General features: G+C 49.4%; 1 protein-coding gene across 2 annotated transcripts in view; it reads left to right on the top strand.

Moving 5' to 3' along the window:
- Positions 1–312: 312 nt before the first annotated feature.
- ARHGEF18 (Rho/Rac guanine nucleotide exchange factor 18) overlaps positions 313–20,427 on the top strand; it is a 101,341-nt gene continuing 81,226 nt past the window's right edge. Inside the window, exons 1-3 of one of the 2 annotated variants that reach the window (XM_027547620.1) lie at positions 313–508; positions 6,284–6,369; positions 19,980–20,101. In XM_027547620.1, coding sequence (XP_027403421.1) covers positions 20,087–20,101 — 15 coding nt within the window. In that variant the 5' untranslated portion in view covers positions 313–508; positions 6,284–6,369; positions 19,980–20,086. Of the gene's footprint in view, positions 509–6,283; positions 6,370–11,049; positions 11,151–19,979; positions 20,102–20,427 lie in introns of those variants that run through there. The other variant, XM_027547619.1, reaches the window with a different exon arrangement.

The following is a 20,427-nucleotide window of genomic DNA, read 5'->3' as shown; positions in this document are numbered from 1 at the left end:
GTGTGTATGCTCGTGTTGCCGTGCGTGTATGTGAGTGCCTGTGTCGCCGTGGATACACATGACTGGCGTGTCCCACATGCTGGGGGGAGGCCCCAGCCCTCTATACCTCTTTGGCAGTGGGTTCCACAGGAAGTGGGGGGTGGGGAGAGTGCTGAGACTGCCCTCCACATCCCCAGTCTGCTACCCCATCTCAAGATGCCTGCATGCACGGGGCGGGGTGTTGCTGAGTGGAGGGGGGAGAGCTCCCTCTTTTAAAACCCTGTCCTGTGCTGCACTCGCATCCGTGCCTCAGCCCACGACAGGGGGGTAGAGGCGCCAGGCAGGCAGGCAGGCGATTGAGGAAGAGGAAGTTGGGGCAGAGTTGGGTCACCCTGTGGCTTAACCCGGGCTCTGGCCCGCAGATGCTCCCCTGGGGCCAGCTCAAAGCCCTAGCCAAGGGTCGTGGGGGCTGCGGGAGCTAGTACACCAAGCTGGGGCACCCACAGCAGCGAGGACAAGGCTCCATCTGGTGAGTGACCATCCCTGGGGAGTGCGGGACAGATGGATGAACAGCGGTGGGAGGGGGGCCTCAGGGGCAGCAGAGAGCCCATCTACAATTTCTCTCCACCTTCTAGTCAGCCCGCTTCCTGAGTGGGTTGGGGAGGCTGTTTGACTTGAATCTTTGCTCTGCAAATGTCTGTGGTTTTAAGAAGTCAACTCAGCGGGCTGGGGTCCATAATCAATAAGAGCAAGAGAGAAGGATGGCCCCCTTGTAGCCAAAGTCTGCTCGGGGGACAAGGAACAGGGGATAAATTGGGAGATGGGATTAGGCTCCCGGAGGCAAAGTCAGTCAAAGATGCTTTTGTTCTTAAGCTAGAGATGTGGGGTGAGAAGAGAGGTTATGTGTGTGCTGTGCTTAGTCGCTCAGTCATGTCCGACTCTTTGCAACCCCATGGACTGCAGCCCACCAGGCTCCTCTGTCCATAGAATTCTCCAGTCAAGAATACTGGAGTGGGTTGCCATTTCCTCATCCAGAAGATCTTCTTGACCCAGGGATCAAACCCACATCTCCTGCATTGACAGATGGATTGTTTTACCACTGAGCCACCCTGGAAGCCCCAGAGAGGTCTCAGACCTCCCTGAAACATAATCCAGATAGTGGCGTTGGGGGAGTCTGACTTTCAGAACAAACTCCCACTGATGACCAAGGACATCCTTATCCTAGTCTTCCAAGGTCATCAAAGAAGGAGGTCCCACCACCCAGGCAGCCCTCCTGGTTGGAGCCCTCCACTTGGGGAGGCGCCCCAGGTCCCACCTTGGCCCTCCACCGGGAGCCTTCACACCCAGCTGCCTGGGGTGGGGTGAGGTTGGGTAGAAAGGATGTGGTTTCTGAAAGGGCACACCCAGGCCTGCTGCTTCCTCCCGGCCCCAGTGCCAACACGGCCATCAGGGTCTGGGAAGGTGGCCCAGAAGCAGCCAGGAGTGGGATGGATTTAGAGTGGAAGGCTGGAGCCAGGGATGATGGAGCTGGTGGGGTTAGGCTAGGGGCACATCAAAAAGGCCTCGAATGCTGCACTCAGAGAGTTCCACTGGCCAGGTCACCCGTGGTTCTGAGGAAAACCTTGACAACCACTGGCAGCCAAGGGAGCGCTTCCCCCACTGCCAAGCACCTTGAGCTCCCCAGCCACTGGAGTGAGTGAGTCCATCTGGGAGGACTTCCTGGCAGAGGCAGGCTTTTCACTGGACCTTGAAGCACCCGTGGAATATCAATCTCAAACCCATCAGTGCATCTGGTCTGGGACATTGCCCCCACTCCACCCCCCAAGCTCCGACACAGGGCCAGACACCTGCCAGCGCTCAGTACTGCTGCGGATGGAAGGATGGCTGTGTCGGCCAGTTGTGGGTTCAGAGCTGCACTCCCCTGTGTCTGCGTGGCTGTAGGCAAGTGTCCGCACTGCTCTGGCTTTGTCTGTGCTCCTCCATAGAATGTGCTGTGCTGTGGATCTTGCATGTGAGAGCATGGCTCAGTGCCCAGCATACAGTAGGCACTCTGAAACACTGTCCACCTTGCCCATTCTCTCATATTTTGTCCCTGTCCCACAGCCTGGCTATCCTGAGCACTCTCCACCCATGCCACACGTGTGCATCTGTAGAAACTCTGTGAGTCACATCTAGAAAGAGGGACTAGTCATGGGTGTCAATCTCCATCAAGCGTGCAGGGAGTAGTCTGTTATACAGAGTGAAGTACGTCAGAAAGAGGAAAACAAATATCACATATTAAGGCAGCCAATTAAGGCAATCAAACCAGTCAATCCTAAAGGAAATCAACCCTGAATATTCACTGGAAGGACTGATTATGATGCTAAAGCTCCAATACTTTAGCCACTTGATGCAAAGAGCCGACTCATTGGAAAATACCCTGATGCTGGGAAAGATTGAGGGCAGGAGGAGAAGGGGACAACAGAGGATGAGATGGTTGGATGGTATCACTGACTCGATGGACATGAGTTTGAGCAATTGGAGTTTGGGAGTTGGTGATGGACAGAGAAGCCTGGCGTGCTGCAGTCCATGGGGTCACACAGCTGAGCAACTAAACAAAAACAATTGACCACAGCCCACCAGGCTCCTGTGTCCATGGGATTTCCCAGGCAAAATACTGGAGTGAGTTGCCATCTCCTACACCAGGGGATCTCCCTGAACCAAGGATCAAACTCGAGTCTCTGTATTGATAGATGAATGAGTCACCTCATTCATCGGAGTCACCTGGGAAGCCCCCACAGTAAGGTAATGTTCTTAAATAAGTTGATGAATTCACAAAATGACTCTCTGCACCTGCTCTGGTGAATTAGTTAGATCGGTATTTGTCACAAGGTATAGTAAGGAAATTTCAGGCACAGTGTTCTTTCAGGGAAAGGAAGGTCTACTTTGTTGCTAAGGCAGCTTGTGAGTTGTAAAGCAGACCTGGAGCTCTGGTCCTTCTAAAGTTATTATGAAGTGCAGAAAGCAACTTCTGAGGGCAGGAGGAGAAGAGGGCAATAGAGATGAGATGGTTGGATGGCATCACCGACTCAATGGACATGAGTTTCAGCAAACTCTGGGAGTTGGTGAAGGACAGGAAACCTGGTGTGCTGCAGTCCATGGGGTCTCAGAGAGTGGAGATGACTTATTGACTGAACAGCAACATATTAATGCATGTATATATATATATGGACTCTAGAAAATGGTACCAATGAACCCATTTGCAGGGCAGTAATAGAGACAGACATAGACAACAGACTTGTGGATACAGGGGGAGAAGCTGGGACAAATTTAGAGAGTGGCATTGACATATACACCATCGTTGTTGTTGTGTCCAACTCTTGTGACTCCATGGACTGTAGCCCCCAAGGCTCCTCTGTCCATGGGATTTCCCAGGCAAGAATATTGGAGTGGGTTGCCATTTCCTTCTCCACGGGATCTTCCTGACCCAGGAATCAAAATTGGCAGGCAGATTCTTTACGACTGAACCACCAGGAAAGCCCAACATATATACAGTACCAGGTGTAAAGTAGCTAGCTAGTGGAAAGCTGCTGTATAGCACAGGGAGCTCAGTTCAGTGTTCTGTGATGACCTAGAGGGGTGGGATGAGGGGGTGGAGGGAGGCTCAAGAGTGAGGGGATATATGTATCCCCTCATATACATATGGAAGAGGACTGGAGACAAGACTTGGGGACCATTTGGTGACTCTAGACATGGCTCAAGCCCATGGGGAATCCAGGACAACATGCTGATTTCAGCTTTAATGAGGGGATGGATATGACTTGGGAAGAAGTTGTGTTTAAGATGTTTGTTACTTACCCTCTTTGCGTCTTGGTTTCCTCACCTGAACAACGGGAATGCTGGAAGCGTCAATAGCATCATGCCACCATAGGATGATTGTGAAGAGTAAAAGAATTATTGACGTAAAACCTTGGAGTGGTGGCTGGCAAGACATAAGCGCTTGTTAAATGTTAGCTTGTGTGCTATTACTTCATCCCCGGCCTTTGCGCTGGCATGACCCACACACATGGCCTTCTAGTTGGCACTCCCTCTGAATGCCCATCAACTTACCTAACCCTACACCAGCTGGCTGGTTCTTCCAGCTTCAGCCAATCTCTGCTGGGCTCACTAATGGATCCATGGGACATGCTGTCATGGAGGTGTCTCTGGAATCTGCCCTTTCTAGATGTCAGGGCACCATTGTGTCAAGAGAGGGTACCATCAACAAGATGGCAATCACCATCAATAAGATAGTAAAAGACCTCACTAAGATGGCAGAGATCCTCACCAAGATGGTAGATGCCCTCACCAACATGGAGGCTATCCCCACCAAGATGGCAGCTACGTCCATCAAGATGGAACACACTCCATACTCTTCACCCCCATCCAGACTCTCTTCCAGATCTTTGTATCATCTTTTAACACCTAGAACCAAAAGACCACCCTTTGGCAGGCCAAAGGGCTATTTACAACTTTAACTTGAGACATTCAAGGTCATTGGCCCTCTGCCTCCAATGACTAGCCCCCACCACACAAATCAACCCAGCCTTCCTCCTCCCTGACAACATCACAACCAGCCCAACAGCTCAATATTTAACTGTGGGCTGCTATGTTTATGATCTGGGGTTGGTTGAATCCACAGATGCAGAGAGCCAACTGTGGGGCTTGAACACTGGAGGATTTTGGTATTCATGACAGGTCTTGGAACCAACCCCACACAGGTTATAGAGGGATGGCCGTACATCATAACTTTGTACTAAGTAGGTATACCTGATCCTGTCCGTGGAGGGGATTCCTGAAAATATCCCTTCCCTGTGACATTTTACACCAGACCAAGCCATCCCTGGCCCATATTCTACCTTGCTTTCCTTTGCAGTATCTGTATCTTCTGTGGGTTTGTTGCTATGTCGGTTTTTCTTCTACTTTTAGTTCATGAGATCCTATTCTCTGATGTGCCTCAACTTTTGACTGACTGCCAGATACCGTTTACGAAAAACTGTAGATATTTCTGGTGGTTCTTCATGGTGCTATTTCCTTCCAGAGAGGTTTTACTTTTGCTTCTGGCAGATAGTGAAAGTAAAGGCAGGTGTTGCGTGCATGTTCTGTTGCTCAGTCATATCTGATTCTTTGCAACCCAACGGACTGTAGCCCGCCAGGCTCCTCTGTCCGTGGGATTTCCCAGGTAAGAATACTGGAGTGGGTTGCCATTTCCTCCTCCAGGGAATCTTCCTGACTCAGGGATGGAATCTGTGTCTCTTGCATCTCCTTCACTGGCAGGTGGATTCTTTCCCACTGCGCCACCTGGGAAGCCCCCAAAGGCAGGTGATTTCAGTCTAATCAGAAATTAAGCGGAGTTGAAGCTGAATTTTAGTCTGGGTGAAGGTTGCTCTGTTTCTCGTTGCTCCCTGCTCCTAGAATGAAGTTTTTGGTGACCCCATCTTTCCAGGGTCTATTTCTCCAGCCCCAGAAGATTGCCAGAATTCAGAATTCAGCTTCTCAGCCTCTCTCTGGCCTGCTTTGCACCGAAGAATTGCATTCAAATCAACAACTTGCTTGCGAGGGGAGGGTGGGGGAAACAGCACTGCATCATGCCTACTCACCTTTCTAGGATTCTGACCTCTCATATCCTGGTTTGACAACACCTTGATACTGAAGGTGTTTTTTTGCCTTCTGATTTTATCCAGTTTTTTTCAAAAAAGCTGATTCTGGTGGAAGGGTAAATCTGCAATGAGGTAGCCTGCCATCACTAGAAATAGTTATCCTGGTTGTATTTTTTCTAAGTATTTAAAATTATTTACTCATTTGTTTTTGGCTGTGCTGGGTCTTTGCTGCTGCGTGCAAGCTTTTCTCTAGTTGCAGCTAGCGGGGGCTACTCTTTGTTGTGGTACACGGGCTTCTCAGCTCAGCAGCTTCTCTCACTGCAGAGCATGAAGGCTTCAGTAGTTGTGGCTCCTGGGCTCCAGAGCACAAGTTCAGTAGTTGTGGTTCACAGGCTTAGTTGCTCCATGACAGGTGGGATCTTCGTGGACCAGGGATCGAACCTGTGTCTCTTGCATTGGCAGGCGGATTCTTAACCATTAACCCACCAAGGAAGTCCTTCCTGTTGTATTTTTAACATAAGATTTTTATCAAGCCTCCATTTCTGACTCTGCTCAGATCACCATGTTTCTCTGTTTCTGGCCTCCTGGGTCCCTGCCTTTGTTACCACCAGTTTGATGAAGGCCCCTCCTAACTTCTTACTGCCTTTGATTTCCCTGAAGTTCTCATATCTGCTGTCTACCCAAAGGTCTGGAAGATCCAAGAGGCATTTGCAGTCTGTCCAGGGAAAGTGATGGGAGATGAGGAATTAAAACCTGGAGCACAGCAGAGGAGGTAATTTTTTAAATCTCCTTGGGTTTTCCTCTGGATTTCTGTGTAAGCATCTAGATGTTTGTGTATAACTGTTCTCAGTCACTCAGTTGTGTTTGACTCTTTGCGAACTCATGGACTGTAGCCTGCCAGGCTTCTCTGTCCATGGGATTCTCTAGGCAAGAATAATGGAGTGGGTTGCCATTTCCTACTCCAGGGGATCTTCCCGACCCCGGGATCAAACTCGTGTCTCTTGCATCTCCCACAATAGCAGGTGGATTCTTTACCACTGAGCCATCTGTTAACATATGTCTGACTGCTTATGTGTATGTGTTTGCCATTGTCTGCAAGTGCTGGAGAGTGTGTTGGGAAGTGGGAAGTGTTGGTGTATCGAGTATGGTGCGGTATCTTTCAAGTTTTTTTTTGATGTGGATTTATAAAGTCTTTATTGAGTTTGCTGTTAATACGATACTGCCTGCTTTATGTTTTGGTTTTTTAGCCATAAGGCATGTGGGATCTTAGTTTCCCAGCCAGGTATCCAACCCTCATCCCCTACACTGGAAGGCAAAGTCTTAACCACTGGACTACCAGTGTGTTACATTTGTAGAGTGTATTTTTATGTTTTTTTGTAGTTGAAGATTCAGGTGCCACCTACTCAATAGGATAGTGGAAATGATGAGGGAGGTGCAGATGAGGGTCACCAAGGCCAGTGGGGAGAGCAAGAAGTGACCAAGGACAGAGCCCTGTGTATATAGAGTTCAAAGGTCAGGCAGAAACAGGAAGAGGAACCAAGTCAAGAAGGGAGACTGAGAAGGAACAGACAGAGAAACAAGAGGCCTGTGAGGGATGGATTTCAGGAAGACAGTGGTCAGACCTGTCCCATGAATGTGAGACTGAAAAATGCCTGTTACAGATTTAGCCACAGAGAGAGCTAGAAGACTGAAAGGGATGGAAATAAGACTTCAGGGGGTGGTGGAGTCAAGTAGGTGTGTGTTGGTAAAGACAGAAGTGTGGATGACCCTTTGAGAAGGCAGGGTGGAGGCTGAGAGGTCACTGAAGAGAGAAGGAACAGCCAGGAATTTTTCAGAAGAGGTGGCAAGAATACACAGAAGAACTGTACAGAAAAGATCTTCATGACCCAGATAACTGGGTCAGATAACATGACTTCATGATGGTGTCATCACTCACCTAGAGCCATACATTCTGGAATGTGAAGTCAAGTGGGCCTTAGAAAGCATCACTACGAACAAAGCTAGTGGAGGTGATGGAATTCCAGTTGAGCTATTTCAGATCCTTAAAGATGATGCTGTGAAAGTGTTGCACTCAATATGCCAGCAAATTTGGAAAACTCAGCAGTGGCCACAGGACTGGAAAAGGTCAGTTTTCATTCCAATCCCAAAGAAAGGCAATACCAAAGAATGCTCACACTACTGCACAATTGCACTTATCTCACATGCTAGTAAAGTAATGCTCAAAATTCTCCAAGCCAGGCTTCAACAATACATGAACTGTAAACTTCCAGATGTTCAAGCTGGTTTTAGAAAAGGCAGAGGAACCAGAGATCAAATTGCCAACATCTGCTGGATCATCGAAAAAGCAAGAGAGTTCCAGAAAAACATCTATTTCTGCTTTATTGACTATGCTTTGACTGTGTGGATCACAATAAACTGTGGGAAATTCTGAAAGAGATGGGAATAGCAGACCACCTGACCTGCCTCTTGAGAAACCTATATGCAGGTCAGGAAGCAACATTTAGAACTGGACATGGAACAACAGACTGGTTCCAAATAGGAAAAGGAGTACGTCAAGGCTGTATATTGTCACCCTGCTTATTTAACTTCTATGCAGAGTACATCATGAGAAATGCTGGGCTGGAAGAAGCACAAGATGGAATCAAGATTGCTGGGAGAAATGTCAATAACCTCAGATATGCAGATGACACCACTCTTATGGCAGAAAGTGAAGAGGAACTAAAAAGCCTCTTGATAAAAGTGGAAAAGGAGAGTGAAAAAGTTGGCTTAAAGTTCAACATTCAAAAAACGAAGATCATGGCATCTGGTCCCATCACTTCATGGGAAATAGATGGGGAAACAGTGGAAACAGTGTCAGACTTTATGTTTTGGGGCTCCAAAATCACTGCAGATGGTGATTGCAGCCATGAAATTAAAAGACGCTTACTCCTTGGAAGGAAAGTTATGACCAACCTAGATAGCATATTGAAAAGCAGAGACATTACTTTGCCAACAAAGGTCCGTCTATCAAGGCTATGGTTTTTCCAGTGGTCATGTATGGATGTGAGAGGTGGACTGTGAAGAAAGCGGAGTGCTGAAGAATTGATGCTTTTGAACTGTGGTTTTGGAGAAGACTCTTGAGAGTCCCTTGGACTTCGAGGAGATCCAACCAGTCCATTCTAAAGGAGATCAGTCCTGGGTGTTCATTGGAAGGACTGACGCTGAAGGTGAAACTCCAATACTTTGGCCACCTCATGCGGAGGGTTGACTCATTGGAAAAGACCCTGATTCTGGGAGGGATTGGGGGTAGGAGGAGAAGGGGACGACAGAGGATGAGATGGCTGGATGGCATCACCGACTCAATGGGCATGAGTTTGAGTGAACTCCGGGAGTTGGTGATGGACAGGGAGGCCTGGCGTGCTGCAATTCATGGGGTCACAAAGAGTCGGACACGACTGAGCAACTGAACTGAACTGAACTGAAGTGAGGAAGATTCCACCACCAGGAGGCAGCACTTGTATGAACAAGCGAGGGCTGGCATCCACACAGATGCACATACAGATAAAGCAACAGACTTGTAGACACAAGGAAACCACAGGCCAATACCAAGCTCTCCCCCAAATACTGGAAGCAGATCTCCCCAAGTCCCAGGTGAGTCATGTAGAACCCATCCCACAGATATGGGCATTCACACAAATACATACAGAGGATCACAGAGATTTTAAAAACCACATAGATAATATTATTCAGCCATTTTTAAAAAAAAGGATACTTTGCCTGTTACAACAACATGGATAGACTTTAAAGGCATTATGCTAATGAAATAAATAAGTTCTCAACGCAAATGCTATGTGATCTCATTTATATGTAGAACTTAAAAAAAATAAACGGTGACAACCAAACTCATAGAAAAAGAGATCAGATTTGTGGTTACTAGAGACAGGGAGTGGGGTGGGGAAATTGGATGAAGTTGGTCAAAAGGTTCCAACTTCCAGTTGTAAGATGAGTAAATCTTTGATGTAACGTATAACATGATGGCTACAGTTAACGTTGCTATATGGTGTCTTTGCTTCCCTGGTGGCTCAGTCAGTTAAGAATCCACCTGCAGTGCAGGAGATGCAAGAGATGTGGCTTTGATCCCTGGGTTGGCAAGATCCCCTGGAAAAGGAAATGGCTATCCACTCCAGTATTCTTGCCTGGGAAATCCCATGGACAGAGGAGCCTAGTGTGCTACAGTCCACGGGGTTCCAAGAGATGGACATGACTTAGCAACTAAACCAACCACCAACCAGGAGAGTAAATCCTACAAGTTCTCATCAGAACAACAACAACAAAAAACATATTTTTTCTTTTCTTGGTATCTATATGGGTTGATGACTTCTCTGGTGGCTCAGACATGACTCAGCAACTTCACTTTTTATGGATTGATGGATGCTAACGAAATTTACTGCACTAATCATTTCACAATATATTAAGTCATTATGATGTAAACCTTAAACTTATACAGTGATGTCAGTCAACTATACCTCAATGAAACTAGGAGGAAACATTGATATAAACACCCCTATATACACACACCCCCATAGACAAGTTGACACTCAAGATTTAAAAACATGCTATGTGCTGACACACAAAAGGACTTTGTGTTCACACTCACTCAGTTGTATCCAACTCTTTGTAATCCCAAGGACTGCAGCACACTAGGCTCCTCTGTCCATGGGATTTCCCAGGCAGGAATACCAGATTGGGTTGCTATTTCCTCCTCCAGGGGATCTTCTGGACCCAGGGATCAAACCCAGGTCTCTGCACCTCCTGCATTGCAGGCAGATTCTTTACCACTGCATCGCCTGGGAAGCTGTCACACAAATGCACTGTCAAAAGCATAGTGTGTGCATGCTCAGTGAGTTCAGTTGTGTCCAGCTCTTTGTGACCCCCTGGACTGTAGCCCACCAGGCTCCTCCGTCTATGGAATTCTCCAGGCAAGAATGCTGGAGTGGTATCCCATTCTCCAGGGGATCTTCCTGACCCAGGGATCAAACCCAGGTCTCCTGCATGGCAGGCAGATTCTTTAACATCTGAGCCACCAGGGAAGCCCTCAAAAGCAGAGACAATGACAAACACTCATACACAAACACTCAGACATTCACGCATACCCAAGCCCACCGACCTCAAGACCCAGTCTATACCTGTGTCCTGAGGACTCTCTCACTGCTCTCTTCTGCTCCTCCTGGGAATGTCTTGTATTAATACAGCCAGAGCAAGAGGCCTAGAGGGCAAGGGAGGTGTGGGGTAATGCTAAGTGCTCGGCCTCCCCCAAGGCTGCAGTCCTGCCTCCCCCGTCTCCCGCCCCAGTCCCCAGCTGCCATCAGCTGATGTGTCTGGCAGCCCCTGCAGACAGTCTCCGCCCCTCTCGCTGGCAGCCCTGTCCTGGCAGGGCTTCCCAGCCGAGCGCCTTCTTCATCCTGCCGTTCACTCACACGCTCGCACGCACGGCCCCCATGGCCAGCTCGGCGCTCAACCACTCCTGGCCGGCTCTCTCCAAGTTCTGGCTGAAGCGGTGGGCCTTTAAGAGAGGTAAGGGGGCATGCAGTGAGTAGTGGGCACTGGCCACCCAGGCTCCCTGGACAGCCTGCTGCCCACCATCCCACTCCAAACCTTTTCTCAGCTCAGGGTACAGACACTGCCTGAATCAGCCCCAGATGATCTCTGCTTCCCCAGGGCCCCCATGGAACATCACAGACTTGTGGGGTCCCTCTTGTCTCAGAGGAGATGTCTCCCCAAGCTCTGCCAGGAGGTTGTCTTGGAAGGTAAATTTGTGGATGGACAATTCGCCCTAGACCTGGGGCAGCCTGGTGGCTTCCTGGGGGTTCCTGATGCTACTTGTTCCCCGGGTGGGTGCAGGACAGAGGCTCAGAGAGGCAGCAAGAGGAAGGTCTGAGACATCCAGAGATTCAAGTAGACATGCCCTGGAATATGCACACACATACACATTGGCTGGTAGCACTCCCCCACACCGGGTCCCAGGACCTCAGTTTACCTCTGGGAGCTGGATAGACTCTTGTATCATATCCCCCAAGGTCCGGGTGAATTGCTTTTGCAAAAAGGCACTTCTTAAATCTCAGCAAGAGTTTAGTCCTGAAAGATAGCCAGATAGTGTCCAAGGCCACGGGGCACAGGGGGATTGTGTGATAGGAACTCCCCCTACCCCTTGCTTAAGCTGGGTACTTGTTAGTGAGTGAGTTTCCGTGCAGGAGACGAACCATGGAGAAGACCCATTCGCTTCTTCATGACATACGCTCTGGTTGAGGACCTGTAGTGTGCCAGGCACTCTGCTGGAGGAGATAGGGCTAGCAGGGGACCTGGAGGCTGGGGCTGGGGAGGGAGAGGGTGGCCTGGGGACTGGGATGCAATAGAAGAACAGTCATAGTGGTAGAAATTGCTGCCAGCTGTTGAGCCCTTGTGAAGCCGGACTCAGAAAGGAGGCGTGATGAACTCAAGGTCACACAGCAAGTATATACTGAAAGACCCATGCTTTGAAACCCATTCTGTTCCAAGGCCACCTCTGGAGTGTGTTCTGGGCAGTGAAGGAAGCTACCAGTGTGAGTGGGGAGGGGGGGCTTGCAGAGAGTGTTTAAATCCACCAGTGGATGGCTATGCTAGAGAATTAGGGTATCAGCCATGGATCACGAAGATGTCCACATCCTTATGAAGGTCTAGCCACTCCTGGCCACCCAGCCCACCCTGTCTCCCCACCCCAGGCAGGTTGAAGCTATGATTTATAGGCTGGCAGGTGGGGGAGTGAGCTGTGGGAACCAGTGGCAACTCTTAAACCCTTTTATGGCGAGGGCTGCAGGGGTTGCTGGTGTAAGAGGCTGCCTAGAACCTGAATCCAAGCTGCTAGGCGGCTCCTTAGAGAGAAGCTTGGGGGTGCGGCACAGAGAGGGGCTCCCTAACCGTGTCCTTCCCGTCTCTAGCCTTTCTGTGCCCTCCTCTTACGCTCTGTAACTGGCTGTCTGGGCACCAGACGGGGCCTCCTGGGAAAATAATGGAGTAGATGTGGGGAGCCAGACAAGGCTAGGGAAGGGGGGTTGGGATTTGCAGCAGGGCAGAGCCCCACTGGCCCTTTCCCTCGGTTGCTCAGTTACTCATTTTGGCCACACTTTTTCCACTCTTTCCCTAGTATATGATAAGCATGTATATCATGAGTACATTCTGTGTCTCAACTTGGTTTCCTTCTTGCCTGGCTTCTCTGCCACAGTCCTGCCTCCTTCCATCTAGAGCTCTCCCCACCCTCATCCCCTAGGAATACCATCTCCAGAATGCAGAGCAATCACTGCCACTGGACACTGCCACACGACTTATCCCAACTATCCGTCCTTTCATCCATCCATGCATCCATCTAACCATCCACTTTTTTATCCATCCAACCAGTCAGGTAGCCAACTATCCATTCATGCCTCCATGTATCCATGTTTTCATCCATCCATCCATCTAACCATCTACCCATTCATCTACTCAACAGAGAGACAGCCAACTATCTATCCATGCATCCTTGGATCTATGCATCCATCCACCTATCCATCCAAAGACCCATCCAACTAGTTATCCATCTAAACGTCTACTCATTCATCCATCCAACCAGCCAGCCAGTCAACCATCCACCTATGTGTCTACACATTCTTCCCTCCCTCTAACCACCCATTAATCCATATAGGTAACCATCCACCCATCTAAACATCCATTCATCCAACCGTATAGCCAGACAACTTTCCCTTCAGCCAGCCAGCCAATGAACTAGCCAGCTATCCAACAACCATCTATCCAACAATTCATCCAATTCATCCATCCACCCTTCCATCCAATCATTTATCCACCCATCTATCCATTCATCAGCTCACCACAGAATAGCTCTGTGGTTAGGAGCCCTTGCTTTGGAATAAGAAATACCTGGCTTCCCATCTCAGCTCTGCCTCTTGACAGCCTGGTATGACCTTGGACAAGTCAGTACACCTCTCTGAGCCTCAGTTTCTCCTTCCATAATGTGGGGACTCAGAGGGTTGTTGTTAAGATAGAAGAATGGAAAGAACATGACAGGCTTAGCATGAAGCAAGACATATTGGAACTGATCAAGAGACTTGGGGGATGTAAAAGTGGGTTGGATACAGAACTTGCCCCCATGGACCTTGGAGTGGGAGTCAGAAAACCTTTTCTGTAAAGGGCCAGGGAGTAATACCTCCAGCTTTGCAGGTGATATGGTCTCTGATGCAACTATTGGACACTGTCATTGTAGCATGATGACAGCCACAGACAGCAAGGCACATGAATGGGTGTGGCTGTGTGCTACTAAAATTTTATTTACAAAATCAGGTGTTGAGCCAGAATTGGCCTGTGAAACTCCTGGTCTAGAAGGGAACAAGTAGTCCAATTAAAGTACATCCAGAAGCAGAAAAGGGGTGCGTGCGTGCATGCTTAGTCCCTCAGTCATGTCTGACTCTTTGCAGCTTCATGAACTGTAGCCCACCAGGCTCCTCTGTCCATGGGATTCTCCAGGCTAGAATCCTGGAGTGGGTTGCCATGCCCTCCTCTAGGTGATCTTCCTAACCCAGGGGTTGAACTCGAGTCTCTTATGTCTCGTGCATTGGCCCAGGGGTTCTTAGCCACTAGCAAACCAATCCAAAGTTTTCTGGCTAAGACCATCTACAGAGGATCAGAGGGACCCCTTGGTTGCCAGGCAGAAGAGTGGGAAAGAGTGGTGGGAACTGCACAGAGGTGCACAGGAGAATGGTGAGTTAGGAGCTCAGGCATTTGGGGGGAGTTGAGCGGGCAGACTGAAAAGTGCTCAAATGTCCTTGTAAGGGGACTGGTGTCTATGGGGTGGGGACCAGACGAAGGAGGGTGACTCTGAAATGTCATGCCAAGAAGACACATCTTCTTCTACTGGGATGGAAGAAGCCAACTATTGTTGGCAATGGTTTGTACAGGAAAATCCCAATGAGAGTTGCGATTGTAGGGACTTCCCTGATGGTCCAATGGTTAAGGACTCCGTACTCTCAATGCCAAGGGCATGAGTTTGATCCCTGCTTGGGGAACTAGGATCCTGCATGCCTGGATAGCATGACCAAAAAGAAAAAAACTTGTGGTTGTGTAGAGAGAGCACTGTTGTGTTTAGTCACTAAGTTGTATGCGACTTTTTGCGACCCCGTGGTCTGTAGCCACTAGGCTCCTCTGTCCATGGAATTCTCCAGGCAAGAATACTGGAGTGGGTTGCCATTCCCTTCTCCAGGGGATCTTCCTGACCCAGGGATTGGACCCAGGTCTCCTGAATTGGCAGGCAGATTCTTTAATGCTGAGCCATCTGGGAAACCAGATAGAGCATAATGGAGGCTGATATTAAGATCATATCAAAGGCAAAACCAAAGAAGGACGGAGGGACTGCCCTGGTGGTTTAGAGGTTAGGACTGTGCTCCCAGTGAAGGGGCTCTGGGTTCAATCCCTGGTCAGGAAACTAGATCCTACTTGCTGCACCTGAGAGTTTGCATGCCACAACTAAGACCTGGCACAGCCAAATAAGTAAATAAAGCTAAAGAAATGGAAATTTTTTTAAAAAAGAGGGGTGGGGAATTGACAGGGCTTGGTGTCCTGAGGGGTTGGGAGGAGGCGAGGCTCGAGTTCGGGTTTCTGGTGGGGGTCACTGGGGAGACACTACAGTCACACTGATACATAGACCCCAAAGGAGAAAGGAAGACAAGGAGTTTGGTCTTAACAGCTTGAGGTTGGAGTGCAGGTGGGGAGATCAGGCAGTGGTGACCAGAGGCCACTGAAGACAAAGACTGGAGCTTGAGAGAATCTGTCACCAGAACCAAGCTCAGAGTGTGACTTCAGAGTCAGGGCTCAGTGTGTGCCTGGGGTCAGTGTTTAGTGTGTGATGAGGATTGGGGTACAGCTTGAAGCTCTAGGATGGGAACTCAGTCCATGACTCCAGTACTGGGACTCAGTCTATGACACCACAATCAGGGCTTAGAGTATGATGCCAGGACCGAGGTTCAGTCAATGACACTGGGACAGGGATTCAGTCTGTGACCCAAAGATTGAGGCTCAGCATGTGATGCAGAGATCAGAATGGACTCTGTCTTCAGGGTCAGGCTCAGCCTGTTCCTGGGTCAGAAATGACGTGAAGTGACAGTTGCTTCAGTCGTGTCCAACTCTTTGTGACCCCGTGAACTATAGCCCGCCAGGCTCCTCTGTCCATGGGATTTTCCAGGCAAGAGTAGTTACTGAGTGGGTTGCCATGCCCTCCTCCAGAGATGGAACCCACATCTCTTACATCTTCTGCATTGGCAGGCAGATTCTTTACCATCTAAGCCACCAGGGAAGCCACACATTCCTGGGTCAGAAGCATCCATCCAAAGAATCAACTTTTACCTTCAGCCTTTGGGTCCCAGACCTGCAGGGTCACAGATGCAAGGATGAGGTTCAAGCCTCTGTGAAGCCCCCATCCAGGAAAGCAGGCACACCCAGCAGCCTGTCCTGAGGCCCCCTGGGATCTTGGCCAAGGGATGAAACTGCCTCTCAGGGAGTCTCTCCCTCTTTTTTCAAGCTGCCATCAGCCTCCAGGACTCACCCCCACATCTGGCTTTTCTCGTCCTTCACAGCCTGCTTGTTTTATTCCAACATCTCCCCGAGTCATAGAAGCTGCCTTGTGGGAGATGCAGGGCTGAATGAGGGCAGCCGAACAGAGGCCCTAACCCAGCTTGGGATAGTAGCTAGGAGAGCAGCGGTGGTTTCTAGAATATACCGTGATGGGAATCCCCAGCTTCCCAGTGGTTAGGACTCGGTGCTTTGACTTTCACTGCTGGGGGCCAGGTTCATTCCCTAGTTGGGAATCATGATCCCACAAGCCTTGTGGCATGGTCAAAAAAAAAAAAAAAATAGGAGTGTTGTGAATGATTACCACAATCAATTTTAGAAGGTTTTCATCACCCCCAAAAGAAATCTGAATCCTTTATTCATCACTCCAAAGTTCCCCATTTCTCCCCAGCCTTGCATGCTAAGTCACTTCAGTTGTGTCTGACTCTGCAATCCCATGGACTGTAGCCCGCCAGGCTCCTCTGTCCATGGGATTTCCCAGGCAAGAATACTGGAGTGGGTTGCCATCCCCTTCTCCAGGGCATCTTCCTGACCCCAGGGATCGAACCCGTGTCTCCTGCATTGGCAGGTGGGTTCTTTACCACTAGTACCACCTGGGAAGCCTCTCCCCAGCCTTGCTGCTACTGCTGCTAAGTCGCTTCAGTCGTGTCCGACTCTGTGCAACCCCACAGACAGCAGCCCACCAGGCTCCTCTGTCCCTGGGATTCTCCAGGCAAGAATACTGGAGTGGGTTGCCATTTCCTTCTCCAATGCATGAAAGTGAAAAGTGAAAGTAAAGTCGCTCAGTCGTGCCCAACTCTTAGTGACCCCATGGACTGCAGCCCACCAGGCTCCTCCGCTCATGGGATTTTCCAGGTAAGAGTACTGGAGTAGGGTGCCATTGCCTTCTCCGTCCCCAGCCTTAGACAACAACTAATCTACTTTTTGCCCCTATAGATACACCTGTTCTGGACATTTCATATAAATGAAATCCACTAACATGGGATATTTTGTGAAATGACTTCTGCAACGTCACATGATATCTGTCTTCGAGGTTCATTCATGGTATAATAGGTTTCAAAACGCCATTCCCTTTTGTATTCTTCTTTTGTTTATTTGTTTGTTTGTGGGATCTTAGTTCCCTGCCCAGGGGCTTAGTTCCCTAACCTCGGCAGTTAAAGCACTGAGTTCTAACCATTGGACCTCCAGGGAATTCCCAGAACTCCCCCCCGTTTCTTATTATGACTGAAAAACATTCCATTGTATGGATGGACCACATTTCGTGTATCTATTCATCTGTTTATGAACATTTGGATTGTTTCCACCATTTTTTTTTTTTTTTTTTTTGGTCGCCCTGGATTTTTGTTGCTGCTCAAAGGCTTTCTCCAGTTGCAGCAAGTGGGGCTACTCTCTAGCTGCGGTGCACGGGTGTCTCATGGCAGCGGCTTCTCTTGCTGTGGATCACAGGCTGTAGGGTGTGTGGGCTCCAGTAGTTCTGCATCTCATGGGCTTAGTTGCCCTGCAGGGTGTGGGATCTTCCCAGGCCTGGGACCAAGCCCGTGTCCCCTGCATTGGCAGGCAGATTCTTAACCACTAGACCACATAGGAGGTCCTTAAGTTTTTATTTATATATTTATTTATTTATTGTTTATTGAAGGATAATTGCTTTACAGAATTTTGCTGTTTTCTGTCAAACCTCAACATGAGTCAGCCACAGGTATACATATAGCCCCTCCCTTTGAACCTCCCTCCCATCTCCCTCCCCATCCCACCCCTCTAGGTTGATACAGAGCCCCTGTTTGAGCTTCCTGAGCCATAGTATGCTTAAGTTTTCGAAGAACTGCCAAAATGTTTTCCAAACTCCTTAAGTTTTTCACACCCATGTAATAGCTTTTCATTCATCTATTTATGGAATGTGTTTATTCCTGTCTTGGCTGTTTTCTGCTGTTCTTGCTACTTCCCAGTAATTTTGCATTCATAATTTCATACTCTTTTTCTTAAAAAAAGTAGCCCTCCAAATTATACAAGTGTCATGCCCCCAAAAACGTAGGGCAGTGTTGGTATATACACAGCTGGGAGGAGAAGGAAGGTAAGTGGCTACAGACAGCTCATCCTACTTTGGGATAGAAAAAGACAGCATCATCTCTTCTCATCTGCGGGCCACGGTGGTTATAGGTGGAGTGGCCACAAAGTGGCCACCCCACTGGTACCCTTTGGAGGGCAAAAGCGTGGTACTGTGGGAGGTTTTGTTTTATTTATTTCTTTGGCTATGCCGGGTCTTAGTTGTGGCACACAGAATCTTTTAATTGTGGCATGTGGGATCTAGTTCCCAACCAGGGATCAAACCCAGGTTCCCTGCACTGAGAGCATGGAGTCCTAGTCCCTGGACCACCAGGGAGGTCCCATAATGTTCATCATTACTTGACTCAGCAGCATAAACCAGGACTGTGTCCAGCAAGCCAGGAGATGGGATCACCCAGCCACAGAGGACCTGAGCTAAGGAATGAAGGAGGCCCTAACTGGCACTGCCCAAGGACCCCACCATCCCACTCCCCACCCCAGCCCAGCCCCTCGGGGCTCTTACTGGCTCTTACCGCAAACGTGCTGGTCCGTCTCTCCAAGTACCACCTCCACCTTCCCCCAGCTCCTCCACTGTCACCTCTACACACACTTCTCTTAGCTCCCCAGTTTCAACAGGACCTGGGATGTCATGGCAGGGGGCGTGGAGGCATGAAAGGAGGCCAGGGGTCAAGATAATGCAGTGCAATGACGTGCAGGGCAATGCCCAGGACAGAGGCACCATGGGAGGAGGGTGGATGGACATTTCTGCAGTGAGTAGGATGAGGTCTTCAGGCAGGTGGCCCTGGAACAGGAACGGGGTGCTCTTAGGCAGTGGGTCCCGCCTAAGGGGCAGAGACAAGGCGCAGAGGAGGATCCTGGTGGACATCGGTGGCTGAGCCAAGACATTCGACCTTTTTCCTCCAGGTGGTGGGGCACCTCCATGGGGATTCGAATAGGGAGGCACGATATGCTCTAGAAGCCGTGCAAGGGGCAGAGGGAGAGAGACAGGACACCTGTGTCTCCCTCAGCAAAAGGCTCAGTCCAGGACTTCCCTGGTGGTCCAATGGTTAAGAATCTATCTGCCAATGCAGGGGACGTGGGTTCAATTCCTGGTTTGGGAAGATCCCACATGCTGTGGGGTGATTAAGCCCATGTGCCACAACTACTAAAGCCCGAGCTGTAAGGCCCTCGAGCCACAACTGCTGAGCTTGTGGCCTGCAACTACTGAAGCCCATATGTACTAGAGCCTCACACCGCAACCAGTGAGCCCCCGAGCTGCAACTGCTGAAGCCCACGTGCCTAGAGCCTGTTGCCCACAACAAGAGAAGCTACTGCAATGAGAAGCCTGACCACTGCAACAAAGAGAAGCCCCTGCTCACTGCAACTAGAGAAAGCCTACATGTGGCAACAAAGACTCAGTGCAACCAAAAATAATAATAAATAAAAAAATTTTTTAAATAATGCACTGGGAAGAATTCTGAGGGGGCCATGGCTCAGGAGGAAAGAGCCGTGTGCCTGAACAGAAATGTCTGCTCCAGGCTCAGGATGAGTGGTGGGGAGTGGTGGCATGTATGTTGGCTTACAGATCATCGGTACCATCCTCCCCTGCAACCCCATTTTACAGATGAGAAAACTGAGGCCCAGATGCAGCATTTGGGGCCCAACTCTTCAGGCCTCACAGCTCAGGTCTAACACCTTGTCCCTCCTTTCCCACAGGCTCTGAGCCCAAGCCATGTGTCCAGCCCTTTGACTCTGGAGCTGCAGATTCAGCCACCAAGAGCAGCAGTGGACCCTGGAGGCCTGAGGACCCAGACTTCTCCACTATGGAGGATGAGCAGGCAGGTGTCCAACTGCTGAGATGGGCAGGAGTTGATGACTCCAGGGGAGCAAGTACACTTTGTTTAGCACCTGGGTTTTACCAGGCACTTGTGTGCAATATTTCAGGGAATTATTAAAACATAGCAGAGTGGTTATTATGCCATTCCACAGGTGAGGAAATGAACCCTTTATGGAACAAGAAGAGGGAGCACGGGATGAGTAGAGTGGAGGGATGATGGCTGGAAGGAGGAAAGGAAGGAAGGATAGAAGAAGACATGGATGATGGATGGATGGATGGAAGGACATTTTGACAGAAGAGATGGATGGATGGACAGATGGATAGATG

This window comes from Bos indicus x Bos taurus, chromosome 7 (assembly GCF_003369695.1).
Source record: "Bos indicus x Bos taurus breed Angus x Brahman F1 hybrid chromosome 7, Bos_hybrid_MaternalHap_v2.0, whole genome shotgun sequence".
Taxonomy (NCBI): Eukaryota; Metazoa; Chordata; class Mammalia; order Artiodactyla; family Bovidae; genus Bos; species Bos indicus x Bos taurus.
This window is presented reverse-complemented; position numbering and strand designations above follow the sequence as displayed.